At 43.2% G+C, this 18,156-nt stretch overlaps 2 protein-coding genes across 6 annotated transcripts in view; both read right to left on the bottom strand.

The window, feature by feature from the left end:
• Positions 1-4,518: 4,518 nt before the first annotated feature.
• On the bottom strand, positions 4,519-9,876 carry LOC125742731 (terminal nucleotidyltransferase 5C). Of its 4 annotated transcripts, none has more exons than XM_049015016.1 (2): positions 9,655-9,876; positions 4,519-8,707 (listed from the first exon to the last, which is right to left on the bottom strand). In XM_049015016.1, the coding sequence occupies exon 2, from the start codon at positions 8,695-8,697 to the stop codon at positions 7,513-7,515; it is 1,185 nt and encodes a 394-aa protein (XP_048870973.1). In that variant the 5' UTR covers positions 8,698-8,707; positions 9,655-9,876; the 3' UTR covers positions 4,519-7,512. The 4 variants fall into 4 exon arrangements, with proteins under 4 accessions (XP_048870973.1, XP_048870963.1, XP_048870984.1 ...); XM_049015006.1 differs by having other exon boundaries at positions 9,732-9,876; XM_049015027.1 differs by having other exon boundaries at positions 9,536-9,715.
• A 3,007-nt stretch (positions 9,877-12,883) lies between these two features.
• LOC125736311 (mannosyl-oligosaccharide 1,2-alpha-mannosidase IB-like) overlaps positions 12,884-18,156 on the bottom strand; it is a 65,792-nt gene continuing 60,519 nt past the window's right edge. The window contains exons 13-14 of one of the 2 annotated variants that reach the window (XM_049006295.1): positions 15,856-15,971; positions 12,884-15,677 (exon numbers count right to left, since the gene is read on the bottom strand). In XM_049006295.1, coding sequence (XP_048862252.1) covers positions 15,545-15,677; positions 15,856-15,971 — 249 coding nt within the window. In that variant the 3' untranslated portion in view covers positions 12,884-15,544. The other variant, XM_049006297.1, reaches the window with a different exon arrangement.

Raw genomic sequence — 18,156 nt, 5'->3', positions numbered from 1 at the left:
TTTCATCAAATCGGTCTGCACTCTTCACATCTGATAGTCATTAATCAATACAGGCTGCTCAGCCTTGAGTTGAGAGAGGTCGTTCGCAAATTAGGTGCAAGCGGCGAGTTGCATTGGGAGACATCTGGGAGATCACTCTGATCTCAGCACGGCTGTGAAACACACCGGGGACCGTGAGGGGTGGGGGAGCAAGTCAGCAGTTGTGAGAAATGGTTTGACTGGGTGACAGGAAAGGTGCAACAACGACTCTTTCGGCCACAAACATCTGCTTCCACCCCCCCCACCCCACCCCCCACCCATCACCTGTTTCTCAGGATGCGAAAAAGGGCATAAATAGCCATCTGTTTGAGAAACCCTTCCAGGGTTGAGAAGAGTCTATTTGCGCTAGTTATCCATTTCCTGGACGGGACGTCTTTTGATTCAGCTGCTCAGCTTCTCACGCATTTCACATCACTGCGCCTGTCCTTCCAGCTCTGGAGATACGGAACGTGCTGCAGTAGTGAATTTTAGCCACCTGTCCACTTAGGTACCCATGCGGTGGGAACGGCTCACTATCAAATCACTGACATTTATCAGTACAGTTCTCCCCTTCTCTTGTGGCTGGGGACATAACCCTCTCCTTCAGATTCTGGAACAGATGCCTTCTGGTTATGTCAAAGCAGAAGGTCCACATGCTCGTGTGGTGTGGAGGAACAGGACAAGGCAGACAGCCAGTCGACCGTTAGCCAAATGCTCTGGTCAGCACGGAGACAGCTTGAGTCTGGGTTTGTCCTACGTGTCTACTTGTCTCTTCTGAAAACCGAATCACCCTTGAACACCCTTCCGATGCAAACTTAAAGTACAAACTAATACACATTGCGATGTGATAGTCATCTGAAAACTTAGACGGGAATTATGGTCTGTAAATGTGGCCATGTAGCAGGACCCAGATGCTGACTCATAGTGAGCCCAGCACTCTCAAAGGTGATGTCAGATAACCAAAAAAAAGCCTTTAACCACACAAACATTTTCCCACAAAGCAGATGGAGCATCAAAGAGTTATGATAATAATGCACGTTATTATACATCTCTCAGATGAGCTGGGAGCACATCACACTGCATTTTATTGGGTGAAACATTATAAGCATAATTAAGTTCACTACATGGTTTTGCCTTAATAAGGACCCACGGTACTGGTGGAGTTACAAGGGGTGAAATTTTACCCCAAGGCCTGAGGTAGGGGTGCTGTTTCGCTGCAGTTTCCATTTCTCTTACTGAAATACCCAATCTGCTGTGCTCTGGGATTTGATTGTCATGTACGTTTTTATCAGCAGTGTTCCAGAAATCATTCATTGTGTCTCCCACATTCAGTGAAACAGCCAACCGCGGTTTGCAGGGTCACAGGGTTGTTTCATGCTGGCGCCTTCAGAGGTGCGCTGCACAGCGATCTGGATGCGCCGAGGCAGAGTGCTGCCCCTGAATGCAAAGGCACAGCAACAGGACAGGCAGGGTGGGCAACGGCCCCAAACTGCAAAGGGGCCACAGGGGCGGCCGATTCCATAGCACATTGAAATGACAAACCTGCTTAATTTCTGTGTTCCATTTTTCACACAAGTGAAACTAAAGGTCTTGTGTTTATTAAATTCTTTGTTGATATTGACACTTCACAGTAAAATAAGTTAATACATTTTACTCTGCCAGGGGAGGGGGGAGTTGGAGGGCCCCATGGAGATTTCTGCCTATACTCTGCGGGTGGGGGGGGGGGAAGAAATGTGTGTGTGTATGTGTATTATATATAGGGTACAGCCCCAGTGACAAGCAAAGGTACAAATTTTTACCCTTTTTAGTGTAGGGCCCCCAGAGTCCCTATCAACACTGACTGAAGAGTTTCCCAAAGACCTTTTACTATCATTCAAGACACTGTATGATACAGCACTCTGTCTGGAGACAGATAGGAACCTGACTCCCTGCAATGGCCAATAATACTGCATGTTCACTTATCAAAGGACCAGGGGTTCGTTTCCAGAAAGCATTATGACACAAGAGTAATCAATGTCCTCCTTAATACTGTAACTACAGCCCTTTTTCAGAGTCTAATAAATATATTTATGGGCTATTCTCCAACTGGCTGTACATATCAGGGCTATGCTGCCATTCTGTATAAAATTACATAAACCTGTGCTTTAGCCCTAATGTTAATCACTATCTCATTGCCACTGTTGTGAGAAGTTCTCTCCGACATGGGATCAGCAAAGAAAATGCTAATAAAATTGTTAAACACAATTAAAAAGCAGCTCACAAACAGCATGCCTAACATGTAACGCTCCAATAAACTCCAGGCATTTTATAAAAGAGGTAAACAATTAAAATCCTTCCAAGTCCACAGATAAAGCCACAGTTCAAGACTGCAGACTGAATGTGAATAAGGCGTCTGGCAAATTTCGTACGAAGCACCATCTCCCGCTCACCTCTGATCAACAAGAAAGGGGGTGTTACAGTGGTTTAAACCGGATCATTACCTGAAAGTAACCACAATGTTTATAGCATGGAGCTAAAAAAATGATGGTTGAAAATGTGAGGGGAAACATCTCATAACGGTTGCAGAAGTTAGATGTATGTGCAGGTACAGACTGTACGAGGTATGCTGTTTTGGAGACTGGATCCCCTGCTTGGGTGAAAAGTTCCTCCTTCCCATATCACTCACTACTGCTAAGAGCTCTCAGAAAACAGTTTTGCGTAAACAGACAAAATAAGGCCACAAACAAAACAAGCTATTATATGGAAAAACAAAAATCACTTAATAGTCTGCTCTACGAGTAGCATCTATTCCTAAACTAGCACACAGAAGACCAACTGCTCAAAGGCAGGAGTGTGAAGCAGGGCTGTCTGTTGACGGGAGCTGGCCAAGGACAAATATTTGCCACAAGAAGCTTCAAGTAAATACACTCACTTCCTAACAAGGCAGCATGCAATGGTTTTGTTTAGTGAAACAGAGCTGCTCTCCAAGGATCCAAGTAAATCTTGCCATTTGAGAGAGCAGTCTCAATGTGCATGTGGAGCATACTCAAGTAGCAAAGGTTAACATTCATATCCTAAATGAACGTGACATGTGTTACGTGCCGTAAGGTTTGGGGAGGGATTGTCCTGATCGTTGTCCGGCTGCCTTCGACTCCGCCTCCCGGACCTGGCCACGCCCCGAGCTTCGACGTTACTTCCACCTTTATGATTGAAGAAGCCGTGGCGGGAGAGTAGCAGGAGCTCTGCTCTTTGTTGGATTTTGTTGTTGGTTTGATTGCATTCTTTTGGATTACTCATGTATGACAGTTTTGGTTTTCGTCTCTTGCCTTATCCTTCTGTACCTTTGCCTTCGGCTTTGACTGCTTTCTGGTTTTTGATCTCTTGCATTCCTCCTGACTACTCTCTTTGCCTTGCCCCTTTGGTTACTGTGTTTCGGCTTTGGTGTGTTCTGTATGTTCATTTCTGTCAAGTACGTAGGGAGTGACTGCTATTTTGTTTTGCGTACGTGTGGCTTATTCTGTGATTTGGTTAGGGAGTTAGGAAATGACACAGACTAAGCCTTTCTCATCTTTTTCGTTTTTGTTTAGAATTAGTTTAGTCGTGGACGGTTTCGGTAGTGCTGTTTTGTTTGTTTTGGCTGTGTCACTCCCGAAGTCTGTTACCCTATTGTTTGTGAAAATCTTTGTGAATAAATATAAAAAAATACAAAAAAAGATCCCTTTGTGTCCCGTGTTCCCTTTTCCCATCCCCTGGTTGTCTCATTTTCCCCTCTCCTTTCCCTTTACCTTTCTGGCGGTCCTCAACCCTAGACTGAGGATCGTAACACATGGGTATGCAGATTTTCTAAACAAAAATGCATTTGGGCAGATACCAGAAAAATCTTGGTTGGTGCCAATGTCAGCCGGTCAAGGCATATGTATATCTGCAGTACTGGCTCAGCCAATCATATGGGGAAAACGTTCATTAAAAATGAACAAGCAGATTCTGGTTATGCTACCTCTGGGAAAAATTCAGATTGCGGCAGAAGAATTCGGAACCCAAAATGCATAAAGTCAAAAACACTGCTTTTCTGAGGCACCATTTTAGGTTGTGCTCTGCCCTTTAGAGTGAGAAGCCATAAGAAATGGACTATAAACGCTCAAATGCACAAAAGCCACCAATCTCATATCATACAACTGATCTAGTACAGAAACACTTTGGTTTACTTATAGTGTGATTATACTTGCATTCTATACATGCTTTGAAATCAACTAAAGCAATTCAAAATCAGGTAAATCACCACAGACGCCAACTGGAAAATGTAGATTCCCATAACACTAAAACAGCAGTAATAAAGTGTATTTAGATTTAAAAAACACATGCTAAACTGCAGTCTATTTTGCCAATTTGCTATCCAATCTTTAAACATGCATGCAAACTTCACAGGACAACTAAATAGGCAGTTTAATTCAGAAAGAACTTAACTAATGAAAGAATTTTATTTTGCTACCATCAGTGACATAGTACAAATGACAAAAGGAATTTGGGCTTTGAACACTTTATTAAATTTTTTTGTCCCTTCAAACATCTTTCTGAATTACATTTCCTCAAGGAGGGTTAAAGTGAATTGTTAAAGTGCTAAAAATGTTGAATTAAACACAAAGCAAAAGGTTTACACAAATTTTCCAGGAATAAAGAACATCACTTGCCTTATAACTTGTGCACACAAACATACACAAATGTGCACAAGCAGCTTATTGCAGACCCCAGTATTCATAGGGGGGGGGGGGGGGGGGGGAGAGAACCACACGCGCACACACACAGACACACCAGAAAGACTATCAAACCCATTCCATTCCCCGGCCTAAAGTGCCTAACACACCCGAAATTCCTCCACCAAATCAGGAGCAAGGAAGGCACTTAAGATCAGAACTTGCTCAAAACAGGTAGTGGGATATTCATAATTTAACATGGACTTCACATAAGTCTCCGTAAGGCATCATACCCACCCAGTTTCGATGTAAAAAAAAAAATTAAAAAAACCCACATAGGTGAGTGATGAGCATCATTTCCCTCTTTCACCCAGTCTTCTCAAAATACTTGATCAAGAACAAAAAGACACTTGCATTTTGTTACAATTTCTGTGCAAAATAAAGACAGACTTCTTAAGCACCAGAACCACTTTACAAAAGTTTTTGCTGAAGCACAGGGAAAACCCACAACCCATCCCACAGAACATCATCTCGGGTTTTCAGAACAGGAAGTTCATAAGTACTGACTAGGACAGAAACTGTTACAGATGCAAGTCGAGGGTATAGGGATGGTTTGAAACAGCCACAAATAATTACACAGCAAATCCCTAGAGAAGTCCCCCCCCCACAGCATTTTCAGAAGTTTGGTCCCCGCCAAAACCAAAACTCACCTGCAGCTGTTTACAAACCCCTCATTTCAAAGCAAAGATAGACCAGGCTGTCATATTAGTTCCCTCCCCTTGTATTTTTTCTTTTCAATCCAGCTTACAGAACTGCTTTTTTACATTTTGATTATATGAAGACCAAACACCCCCATGCCTCAGAAAGACTAAAGCAAAATCCTGTGGGAAGACTTGAATTGCATTTAAGGCCACATGGTAATAGGTACCAATGCATTATACGCTTAAAGGACTTTAAAACAAAAACCTTGCAAAAGCATCCTCAACATTGTGTCTAATAGAGTCGAAAGGAGGGAGACATCAGCATCAAACCCTTAAATTCAGAAAAATGGCACTTCAGTACTTAACCACTAACTCAAGTCCAAGATACTTTAATAATAATAAAAAAAGCAACATCCATCTGTTCAGGATCTGTTTTGCCAGGTAAATCCAAAACTTGTTCTAGGTAATCTGATCAAACAGACACAATCTATCAGGTCTATTGGGTGGAGGGGTGGGCAGGTCACACCAGCATGTGTACAGAGCTGATAAGACTAATCAGGTTTGCAGAAAGTTTTAAGTAGCCAAATGCCAATAAAATGTTTCAGAGGGGGCAGAACAAAGTTAAGCTTTTGTGTGTTTTCCCCAACACTCTAAACCCAAGTGCCCTATTTAAACATACAAGAACGCGAGAACCCTGTGAGGTGCCTGTCTCTGTACGGCCAACTGGCAATTTCCCTTAAATATCCATGGCCGCTACTTTCCTCCCTTTGAATGGTAAAATGATAGACAGCAAGCATTTTTGGCAGGGCAACAAGTTTGCTGAGAAATACTATGTATGGCAGTCCAGAGGAAGCAGAGGGCAGAACTGCCTGTGTCAGCAGGAATCTGTGACGCCACAGCAGGGATCTGCTACCACCATGGAATACGCTTGACGTGCCAATCTTGACTGATACTTAAATCAATTTACGCCATGTAGCTGTACTACAAAATTGCAGATCAGGCCTGCTGTCTTCTGCACTGATCAGAAAGGTATGCTGACTGTAACCTCCCCCACAAACTTCTACCCAACAAGAGAGACTGAGTCAGCATCAATAGTTGTCACACTGGCAGAGGCAGCCCCCCTCCCCCAAACCCCAACCCCCACTTGACTCACTCTGAAGATAATTATAGATCGCCATTGCTTTTATTGGCTGACCTGCTATAGACCAGGATTCCATTTCAGTGCAAACCAGTACAAGGGCCCATCAACGACTCAAACTACAGCACTCCTTTTAAGGCAAACCCAGGGACTGACCCCCTTATCTCCAGAATCCATGGAAAAAAAGGCATTGGGGGAAAGTTACACACCTGTAGGTATGCTAAAATCTCCATCTTACAAGAACTTTCATGATTTTTCAACATTTCTTCAGGCCAAAAATTACATCACAGAATGGAGAATACTGTAACAAAATCCACTAAAGGTCGATAAAGTCCCACAACCCCATATACAAGATGAGCAAACAGTCTATTGGCAGGAGTAAACTCCTAATACTTTATCTACCACAAAAGCTCATATTTTCATATCGTTATTCTATACATAATTATCGGGTCTTTACCCCTCATTTCCAAGTTATGCTTTCGATGTTGGAAAGGGAAAGAATGTAGAATTCAAAAACATTCAAAATATCTTAACACCAATACCCGCTTATATACTTACACTTCCGTCCAGTATTTGGAAAAAAAAAATGCAAAAGAAAAAAAAACACAATCTTACTACTAAACTTCAATGCAGGCACAATTCTTTTTTTGCTCCAGCCCTCCAAGCCCACCACAATAAAAGTACCATATGCCTGCCCCAGTACCCATATAATAAGGGGGAGCAGGTTCACAGACCAAATTATTCTTCACCCAGGACCCAAAAGGGGATTGACAAACCTGAGACAACATAAGTGCAAGAGAAAAAAAAACACTCACAAAAAAACCACAGGTCCAGTAATCTTGCCACCCATATAAAAAGGAATGAGTAATGAGAATCACAACAAAAAGTCAAGCACTTGTCCATTTAAATATTGTGTTTATACCTATAAAGGGAAGATATAATTATAATCACAGACCCTGTTAATAACTTGGTGTCCTTCTGTCCCTCAGTTACATGGCAACCATGTTGGAATTGACTGGTTGCAGGAGGCCACATAATAGTTGCTGAAGTTCAGGTCTCTGACATAAGGGGCAGGCTGATAGTAGCAGGTGACACTGGAGGCATCTGGTATGGCATTTTGCTCCGCCAACACGCGGCAGGCAGTCAGGGAGATCAGGTTGAGGGTCTGACGCCTTTCATGTCCCATAAGGCACACTGTACTTTCATTCACAACCCGGTGGAGTATCATGAGATAGTCATATTTGCTCTTCTCCTCGCCGATGAAGTGGCTCTGCAGGTAGGACTCCAGCTTCCTCTGCTGCTCCACAATGTCAGGGAAATCGATGAAGAAGCGGGAGCACATATATCTCTCCAAAGCCTTGAACTCCTCCTGGTCAGTGGGCTGAAAGCCCCTCACCAGAAGGTGGCAGTACTTGAGCAGTCCCCCACCACGGATCTCCTCTGGGCGCTTGGTGGCAATCAGCTTGTTTTTCAGGTGGTCGAGTGCAACGGCGAAATTTCCATACATGCTCTCTCCGACCACAGTGGGGTGGAAGTGCTGGGACATGGGGTTCTCAGAAAGATCATAGTAAGACAGAACAGAGTCCAGAACAATCTGGAAAGAGTCCACACTGAACTCAAACTGACGGCGGATTGAATCAACAAATTTTAGCTCCACATTTCGTCCCTCATTGTTAGACAGGGAAATGAGGCTCCACCGGTCAAGGTCGGTGTAGACCTTCACCAGTTTCTGTACATAAGCCTCTTTGAGGGTCATGGGAGTGATCTTCTCCTTGTTCACCCCATCTGGCAGAAAATCCAGGAGGGTGCCCAACACCACATCTCTGATGAGCTGAAACTCCGCCTCATTTGGAAGGTCCACCCTGAAAATTAGATCTAGGTCCTTGTAGCTCCATCCGTTGTCCTGAACCAACACGTGGCTGGCAGTAGAGCCGTTTAAACGCACATCCCTCACTACTATTCCTTTTTGTTCCAGTCGGTTTCGAACAATCTGCACAATGTCTTTCAGCCGCACCTCCAGGGTGGGAAAGTTGCCTCGGCCGTGCACAGGCACAGCCCCCGTCAGCACCTCATTCAGGCGGTTCACCTGATCCCAGCTGAGTACGCTGCAGGACTCAGAGTCCTTACTGCTCATAGCTTCTGCCATGGTTGTCATCTTCAATGTTTCCATTTAAAAAAATCTATAGGGTGTGAAAAACAAGGCTTATATTTGACAGTGAAAATATCGTAGCAGAACGTGCTTTAAAAAGCTACAACGAAGACAGAGTCATAAGCATCCACCCAGTGTTGGTTAAAACAGACAAGCAGGTCTAAGGTGCCCATGCCAACACAAGTTTAACAAAGAAACGCGTCACACAAAGAAATTGGGTGAACATTATGGGCTCAAGCAACCAAACGTCGATCAGCAGAACAAGCTTCGCTACATTTCCAGGCAGTCATGGTTCCACTGCTGCGCCAGCCCGTGCACAAACCACCGAAGAAACTATTACGCTGGCATCCAATTACCCCTTTCAAACTGCATGCATCGCCATCAAGTTTGGTGTACTAGAAATTTAGGTCTGAAATTATCTGGACGACTTGCAAATACGCTTTAAACGAGTTTGGGATGGGGAGCAAACTTGGACAAACGAAAAAAGAATTACCACTAAACACGTCGATTAAGGAAACGCACATTTAAGGCCAAATCTACCAAGCTGCAAAGTACAAAAAAGTTACGGGTTTAACAGCAGCATTTACAGCCAGGAATGCGGAGAGAGCACTTAGCCAGCTAGCAAAACTCCGGAGAGGGGCTGACTCACTGAAAGAAGCAGCCAGCGCTCACTTAAATCCACATTTTCACAGTTACAGAAATAAATGCTGGTGTGCGACACGGTCAGCGGAGTCATTCGCGCAGCTTCAGCCAAACTGCAGCGCGACGTTAGCCGCTTAGCAAAGTTGCGAGGACGCACTCCTGAGCCGTTAGGCGACACATTAAAGACGCGTATAAAAAGAGAACGTAAAGGTTGTACCTACTAGGAAAAAATGAGTCCTTCTAACTCTGAACAGAATATAAAGAAGAAAAAAAAACTTTACAAAGAAAAAGGAGGGGAGGGGGATAGCCAAGGGTAGCGTCAAGTCCAGAACTTACGGCAGGACCGCCGAGCTATGAGAGCAAACCGCCGGGGCGCAGCCTTATAACCTCCGCCGAAGAGCAGCCGGACTCACCTCAGAGACCAGCCCCCCTACCGCGCTCGGTCTGCATCAGGGACGCCAGCAAGTGAAGCGGCGCCCTGCAAAACCAGAAATGGTATTAAAACTAAATAAGAGCGACAACACAGCAAACACACCACATCACCATGTTTGGATTTAAAACGCGTTTTCTGTGTTTGTTTAGTATTAATGCGCTCGGCGATTTTGATTGGTTGATTTTTTTGGTGGGTGTGTGTGAGGGGGGCGTTGCCAGGCAACTAGAAGCACTGGCGATGACGGCCCCACGTTTTGCAGGTTAATACCTTCCTTTTAGAGTTTTTGCTGGGTTAGATTTAATTAAAAATGCAATACCAGCGTATAAATAGCTATGAAATAAAAGTAAAACATATACAAACACCTGTAGTGGCACCAGTTCCAAAAAAATATACGTAAAAGTAAAGCGGATTTGCACGTCAGTAATACAGGTAAAAGTCTACATACACATAATAGTGTAATGGAGGTCATGGGTAGTTAATGGTTTAAGACATTATTTTTCTAAAATAAATATATATTTTAAAGACAGGACAACTATCCACCCAAGCACCATCTGCAAACAGGCATGTCATTCCCCCACTGACCACATAATATAACAATAAATATATTTTATTAAGCGCAATTTCCAACTTCAGTGTACTTCAGGGGCCCATAAAACAGCCATAACATAAAAATAGTAATAAAAATAAAAGATAAAACAAGAATTTACAAGTTTAATGTGATTGTGCAAACCAGATGTACTACACTATTGACCTAGAACACACAGTGTAGCTCCAAAACCAGAATTAATGAAGTTATTTAATCTTGCTGAGATCATTTGTTTTTAGCTTTTTGAAATGGTAGGAATGGCAACAGCTTCCAATGCAAAAAATGAGATTGTCCCTGGAGAGTATTTTGACCTGATCTGTACTAATTATCTGGTTGAGGTAGAAGGTCCAACAGTGGAGTTCATCTAACCTAAGGAGGTGTGGAAAATCACCATTAACATAGTAATCCCAGACCATTACTGGAACATAAAACCGATCAGCCCCTACAGAAATGGACTGGTGAGGAGCATCTCGGAGTAGTCTAGACTGCAAATTAATGAAGGGCATAAGGTTATCTGTGAAATTCTGCTGATCTTAAGCAATGTAAACACTTGCAAGCGTATACCTAACAGGCCCTTTTAGTATTTGTTGAAGCGGTTAGCTGTAGTCTGCTACAGCTAGACCGTGAAGCCCACAGCCAACACAACATTCAGAGCCATGCAGGATACTGCCTTATTCCCACATGAAAATCTCATGGTAGAATACCCACCATGCCTGTGACTGTGATTCTGTTAAGCTGCATTAACTCCAGTTCCGATGTCACAGGTAATTAACAAGTGCTCATAAATACATTAAACAGCTTGTTAATTTCCCATGAATCCAGGCAAGTAGTTTTTTACTACATGATGCAGTTAATGGCATGAAGAAATTTCTTCCTTCCCCAAACATCATGCATCATAGATTTAAGCGATTGTGACGAAATGGTCTCATTATGTGCTGATTTGACTGTGACTCTGCAATTGTGCTTTGAAGTTAAAAAAAGAGTATCCTGAAAAAAGTCATTCAGAAGTATATTTAAAATTATGGACAAATAACTTCTAAAGGTATCATGAATTATTTTTAAACTATTCTAAATTAGAAATCTTCAAAAATAAGTGTTCTGTATTTTGACACTTTTCCAAAATCTCCAAATAAAATATCTCTAAACTGCATTTTTATTGACGAATAAAAGGAATGAAAAGCTGTCAGGACAATGCAATCAAAGGCATGTTTAAATCATTGACATTAACTGAAATATTTAAAGGTACATTTTAATACATAGAAATCGATAGCCAAATACCTGTGAATTATTTAAAGGATCGCAGATTTCAGATTCATGGCCAAGACTGCCCTCGCCTGGACAGGCAAATTGTTTTGTCAGTATTTTATCCAAATGCAATAAATGAAGGCAGCTGATTGGTCTATAATGAGGGACCAGTGGTGGAAACACTTCTTTAATGTGTTTGTGAGCAACAGCACCCAGACCATGCACTATTTACCTATTTGGTGTAATAGGTATATATACCTCATGTTTAAACTCTGGCCTGTCATTTGTTATATATGCAGTGATATAACCGGATTCAAGGCTTTAATTATAAAAAAAAAAAATTTGATCACTCATAGAATCGGATTAGCTGATTAGTTTTTCTTAAGTATGCGGTTTAAACAAAACTTTCATCATAACTGTGCATGTTTTGCACATTAATGGAACGACACCAAAAAAATGACTTGATAATCTCCTCCAAACGAACCATATGGATTTGATCATGTTAAATGCTTCACATCACTCGATAATTCAAGTGTGACATGTTCCACGCTATTGCATGTACTGTATGTGTGTAGCTGCAAAAAGAAGATATGGGCTTTTATTAGAGGAACATGAAAACTTACCTTTTAATTAGGCAGCATTTTGACTAAAGTAACTGTCGGTGTCATTTTGGTCAAGCACACATACCACAGTTCATGTCAATAATACAGTTTTCCGTGCTTTTCTTGTACTTAATAGTAAGCAAATAAAAGCCATATGTCAGGGCTGCTTTAAAACTGGTTAAGGTGCTTAAGCCTGGGGCAGCAGAATATGTGGATACTAATGCTGCAAAAAATTAGACTTGATGTCTAACTCATGCCTTGACCTTTGTAAATGCAGAGGTCTCATTACAGTTCCTGGCTGCTAGTGACTCTCTCCTAAGTGTTATTCTTATCTAGTCTGTCATACCTCTCCAGTGACATGATGGTGGTGGTTTCCTCCCTGATACAGATATGGCATACAAAGCCCAGTCTCAGGCACTATAGAGCAGTACAGTGACATGAGCAGGCCAGTCCACTCTCACAGAGGAGTCACCAGAGGGGGAACACATCTGTGCCATGACATCAGCATTGGGCCAGGCAGATGGCGCAGGCAACGTGTAAAATAATCATGTTGTAACATCTCTGGCAGGGCAAGAGTGGCAATACATTGCGATTAAATATTAAACGGACATGTATTCTTTTGGTGACAAATGCCATATTCGGCAACGCTAATGAGACACGAAATGGAGATGAAAAGCACTTGTGAAATAAACAATCCAATTTCTCTTTTAATAATCTTTATTGAATCCTTTGATCCTCATCATTTTAAACATATTTACAGTTCTATTTTTTTATTTGCTCAGTAAAAATACAAATACAGAAAACAATTCCAAAACTGCTTGCTGACAATGGAAGCCAGCGTGGACTCGGGGTCCCCAGGGCAGGAAGCAAATGATAACGCTGACAACTCAAAAAAAGAAAAGAAAAAAACAAAAAGGACAAAACAGCAGGAGTCAGGCAGCTTTGACACACGAACACAAGGCCGCCAGAGGTGCCGTCAGGGTGGGTGTTTATGACGGCCAGCTGCTTACATCCTGGAGATTCTTACATTAATTAGTTACTGCTGCTTGAGCTCCGTCCATAAAAATGACCTGTACTAATTAAGCCATTATTCAGTTATTTTTCCACTTTGGAGGGATTTCTTGGGTACATATAAACATTTGCGAGTGTTTTCTGTTGGTAGCCCTAACTTCTGGTCGAGGGTTGTGGGTGAGATAATGAATGACTGTGTTAGTTTTGACAGGCTGCATGAATCACATGACCACAGTCGGTTTATACTGAGAGAACCTTCTAATTAATGACAGAGCATGAAACAAAAGAATGGTAACTTTCAAGAACAGAGACTAGAGCATATACTTCCTGGACACACAACTCGTTGCAATAGGCACAATTACTGGCAAATACCCGAGACAAAGCGGGCAATGGAGATGTGTGAATGTGTGAGGGAAAGCAATGGAAAATGGATCCAACACAAAAGGTCACCAACAAGAAAAATCCTAAAACCCATTTAAGGTGTAGTAACTGGTGTACACTGCAGGCAAGTAATTGCTAGCAATACTGGAATTAAATTTAAAGAAACTAACAGTGTAAATGGAATTTGTTAAGGCTACAGAGAATTAAGGCAGTAGTAGGAAGGGGTGGCATTGACTTGGATTACATTAGTCATGAAGGTGATGGAAATGGTAACATTCAAGCAGTCTTTATTTTAGCTTTGATGACGCCAGGACTGTGAGGAGTCGCCTATCAGGAAACAGGGTCAGCAATGATTGTCTGGGAAGAAACCAATGAAGAGGGGGGTGGGTCTAACTGCATTTAATAAGAGCAATCACAAGACTAGTCCATTCAAGGCTTTTAAAGGGGACTGTCAGTCTTAGTGCTGTGTTTGTACCAGTGATCTGTCTGCACTTGATGCGAGGGAAAATGAAAAAAGAAGAAAAAAAAAAGTTTTCCTTCTTGGGCTCAAGGGGTGCAAAAATCCAGTCACCGGACTACAGAAACTTCAGACACCTGGATAAACCAAGCATTGTCCTGCACTCCATCGCCATGTATTCAAGCTGGCCTGGATGTAGGTTCTACATGCAAGTTGCTATATAGTGCCCCCTAGAGGTCAGGTTTGTAATTCCCTGAAAAGCAAACCTGACAGCTGTCCATCTATGCCTTCCGCTCCATATCACATCATTAATAGATGGCATTACATATATCATATTTACAGATTTCTGATGAGTCAGAACATTGCGTTCTGAAGGCTGAAAATGACCGAAAGAAAGAAAAAACCCCCCAAAAAAATCAATGAAAATACAGGGACCATTTTTTGTTTTGTATTTGCATTTGTGCATGTCACAGTCTACACAGGACACAGGTACTGAGTGTTAGGCCTCCCCCCATCGGGCAAAGTGCAGCTCAAATCATTATGTTTTCACCACTGAGAAGAGACATTAACTGCAACTTAAAGCTATAACGAAAACAAATGACCCACCACTCTAGACCATTTTCGATCCTAAGGACGGACTGAATTGAACACAATGAATATGTCAGATCGAATAAATGGTCTCACCGCAGGACCAGGGCCTATCAGGACCTTGGACGCTCACTCCCCTCAAGGGTTTTAGAGCATAAGTGAGAAGCTGAATGGCAGTAGTGACGGTGCGGAGGTGCTGGATTGTACCCCTCTACCCCCGCATCAGGTATAAAGCAAGAACTTTATTCTGTACTCACCATCCATTTTTAGGAACACCCCCCCCCATATAAAGCTCCCCATTTTCACAAAGCAATGACTGCACATATTTCGGCAGCTGTTCTTTGCACATCTTTGAGGGAATGAGGGACTACAAAAGACAGGAACCAACAATGTCAGACAGCAGAAGAGCAACTAACTGGCTTTCGGTCCTTCCAATGGCCACTGATGGAGACTCTCGCTTCCCAGGAAATCCCCACACCACAGAGAACCAAAAAAAAGGAAAAACAAACAATACGGACACTGTACAATACTAGACCGATCACTGCATCCCCCAAAATAAAAGTGGAGGAGAATGTACTTATCGGAACAGTTCCAGATCAAAGGTCATTGTGAGAGCACACAGGAAGTATAACTGTTAGCATTTTATATTTGTGAGTCCATGGTCAGTGTTGAATTTAAAAAAAAAAAAAAAAAAAAGATTATGAAAAATCCTTGCACGCCCCAATTCATTGACCAAAACCGATTTCTCGCCGCAGCAGTGGGTCTGTCTCTAAGAGGCATCCGGGTCCCCGTGTCTTAGTGCCCGTGGGGTTGGACCCTTCACTGAACCATGAGTGGACAGTTACTTTCATAGTGGGAGAGGAGATGCAGAGTGCTGAGGGGGGTCCCTACCCCCAATGCATCCCGGGGATAGAAGGGCACCCCTACCGCTGGGTGTTGCTCCCAGGCAAGGTGATGTTTCCCAGGTGCAGGACAGGAAGGGGGTGGGCTTCCGTGTTGAACACCCAGTTCTCCAGTGGAAGCAGGTCATCACTGGAGAACAGCAGGTAAAGGTACCTGGAGGAGGTGTAGATAGACTGATTAGCAGAGCCTTCAGGTGCTGAGCAGCTGAACCTCACATGAACTGCCCAGCTATCTCTCCGCTATGCCGAATGACAGCGACAGTTCTGTTCTGATCATTTTAACTGTGATGACATCACCGCCATCACTGGTGATAGGACTAGGCAGGGCTTACTTGAGTGTCTCTGCCAGGAAGAAGCTCTGCTGGACGTCGTCGTATGCCGGAGAGGAGGAGTAGACATCTTTAATGCCAGAGAAACCACCACTCACGCGGCAGTACTTATCGATAGCCTGAAAGATGAGACGCATACAGATGAATCTCAAAGATGTCTGTGCAGCTGACAGGAAAATCCTGTCACCAAACTTTCACATCCAGTCTCTCCATTTCAGCGCTAATTAAACACAGGTACAAAGACTTAATGAGTTCATACATCACAGGGATGCATCAACAAAAGGTAAAACTAAACTTCTGTCTCTTAAATGCAGCTGAGATTTGATGCTCACTCATTCAGTTTCCTTTGTCAGTGACAATGCCGGTGTTTCCCTATAATCCAAATCGTGAGTCCGTCTCAGGACTATGGGATAATTACAGTGTTTAATGCTGGCAGGACAGGCTACATGACGCTTTCTGCTATAATAAACCTCAATTTGCCATCACACAGGAAAACAGGAAAGGCAGGCGATCCATTCTTTTACATTTGTTTGAATGATGCCTTAAAAAAATACTTAATTGCACTTGAGGGAAGGGAAACAGCAGAGATTTCAAAGCAGCAGGTCACATCATAGTGGATCTTTCTGGAAAGAATGACTCTTAGCATGTGCACAACAAAACAGATGTGCTTTGTGTTTGCTGAGAGCATTCAGCCTTAACTTGGGGGGGGGGGGGGGGGGGAGGCAAACACTATTTCAGACTCACTCTTCATCATCGGGCTGTGATGTGCCCTCCCAGCGAGGGATCGTCATGGGAACCGTAGCCGTCGGGGACCCCGGATTGAGTTTATAAACATTGTGCTGACCTCATTAAAACAGGGCTTCATTCACTGCCTTGTTTATTTCTTCGTTGTGGGAAGGGGGGCAGAGTGAGGGCAGCTCTATGACGGAAAATATAAAAATTGTGTTCTCTGTGAACTGAGACATACCCACAGCCAATAAACGGCCCCTAAAATAACTAGTCTGCTTGTGACAGGACGGTCAGGCGGCCCAGTCTTGCCCTGTCCGCATGTCACAGCTCGTGGCCAAGACGAGTCTGCATTCTCTGAGGAGGAGCCCTGTAAATTCACATTGTGAAATGGGCTGGGAGAAGCTGAAGGAAAGTCACAGAGATTGTAGGAGGGTGTGAGGTGTCTGTGAGCAGAGCTGGGAGATCTGCTGTGAGCAAAAGCGTGTAGAAGAGCAGGCGGGAGAATCAGGATGCGCTGTGTACGGCCATCACACTACAGGACCTTCACAGCCAAACATGGGAGAGTAATAAGACGTCATTACTGTTCAGTGACAAGCTCAATCTTACGGTGCCCTGCTCTGTCCTCATGGTTTCACTATGTCCTGTCCCCTCTGTCTTTTACCGTCATCATAGATTTGTTTTGTACTTTTCTGTCATTCATAATTTACACTCCAAATTGTACTTCTGTAATTATTATTATTATGCTGATGATTATTATTAATTTATCTCTAAAAAAAATGAAGATTATGACATGTGAAGCCTGCCACAGCCTGGTTGTGATTCTCTTAACATTAATCCTGTTCTGTGGCTAAGCCTAGCTCTCTCTAGCTGAAATAGTACCCTTGGGTGAGGCTTACACGCTTTTAATGTACCCCCCCCCTCATTCAGGGTGGCCCATAGCTGTACCTGCCACAAAGCTTTCAACATCAACATAAAGGTCAGCCCCGCAGCCTTGGCAGAAAAGCAGCTTGAGACACACTTGGCTAGTTATTCGCAACCAGATTACATCCAACCCGATAAGTTAACTAATAGCATACAGATGAAAAAACAAAAGACAGATTGGCAAGTAACCTAGCATTTTGTGCATGATTTGGGCATGATTTAGGAGCAAATGTCTAAAACCTTCAAAAACGATAATTCCTATTAGGCATGGTACTTCATGTATATTAAGAAGAAACCAGAACAGTGAGAGACTTGCAGAGGACTTACTGGGCCTCCCAGGCATCCACCAGAGCCCTCTGGAGACTTCGTAGCAGAAAGGAAGCGAGGAATGGCCAAGCGAACTGAGAGCAGCCCTACTAACTGCTTCACTCTGTGTCCTGAACATTTACACGCTTTCATGCACTGAGTGCTGCCACAGCAATACCCTCCAGAGAGCCCTCTCACTACAGACATCACAGTATGATACGCAGGTATCAGCCATCGCCATGTCAACAGCATCAATACAATCAGCCCAAAGTAGTGCCACGATCGATACGAGTCTCGGCAATGTCATCAGCAGCAGTCAATCTGTCAGCGATGGAAACACGGGACACC

Source organism: Brienomyrus brachyistius, chromosome 1, assembly GCF_023856365.1.
Source record: "Brienomyrus brachyistius isolate T26 chromosome 1, BBRACH_0.4, whole genome shotgun sequence".
Classification (NCBI taxonomy): domain Eukaryota; kingdom Metazoa; phylum Chordata; class Actinopteri; order Osteoglossiformes; family Mormyridae; genus Brienomyrus; species Brienomyrus brachyistius.
This window is presented reverse-complemented; position numbering and strand designations above follow the sequence as displayed.

What these genes read in the sequence shown, in the direction of transcription:
- LOC125742731 (XM_049015016.1), bottom strand. Translation starts at nt 8,697, where the DNA reads ATGGAAACATTGAAGATGACAACCATGGCAGAAGCTATGAGCAGTAAG.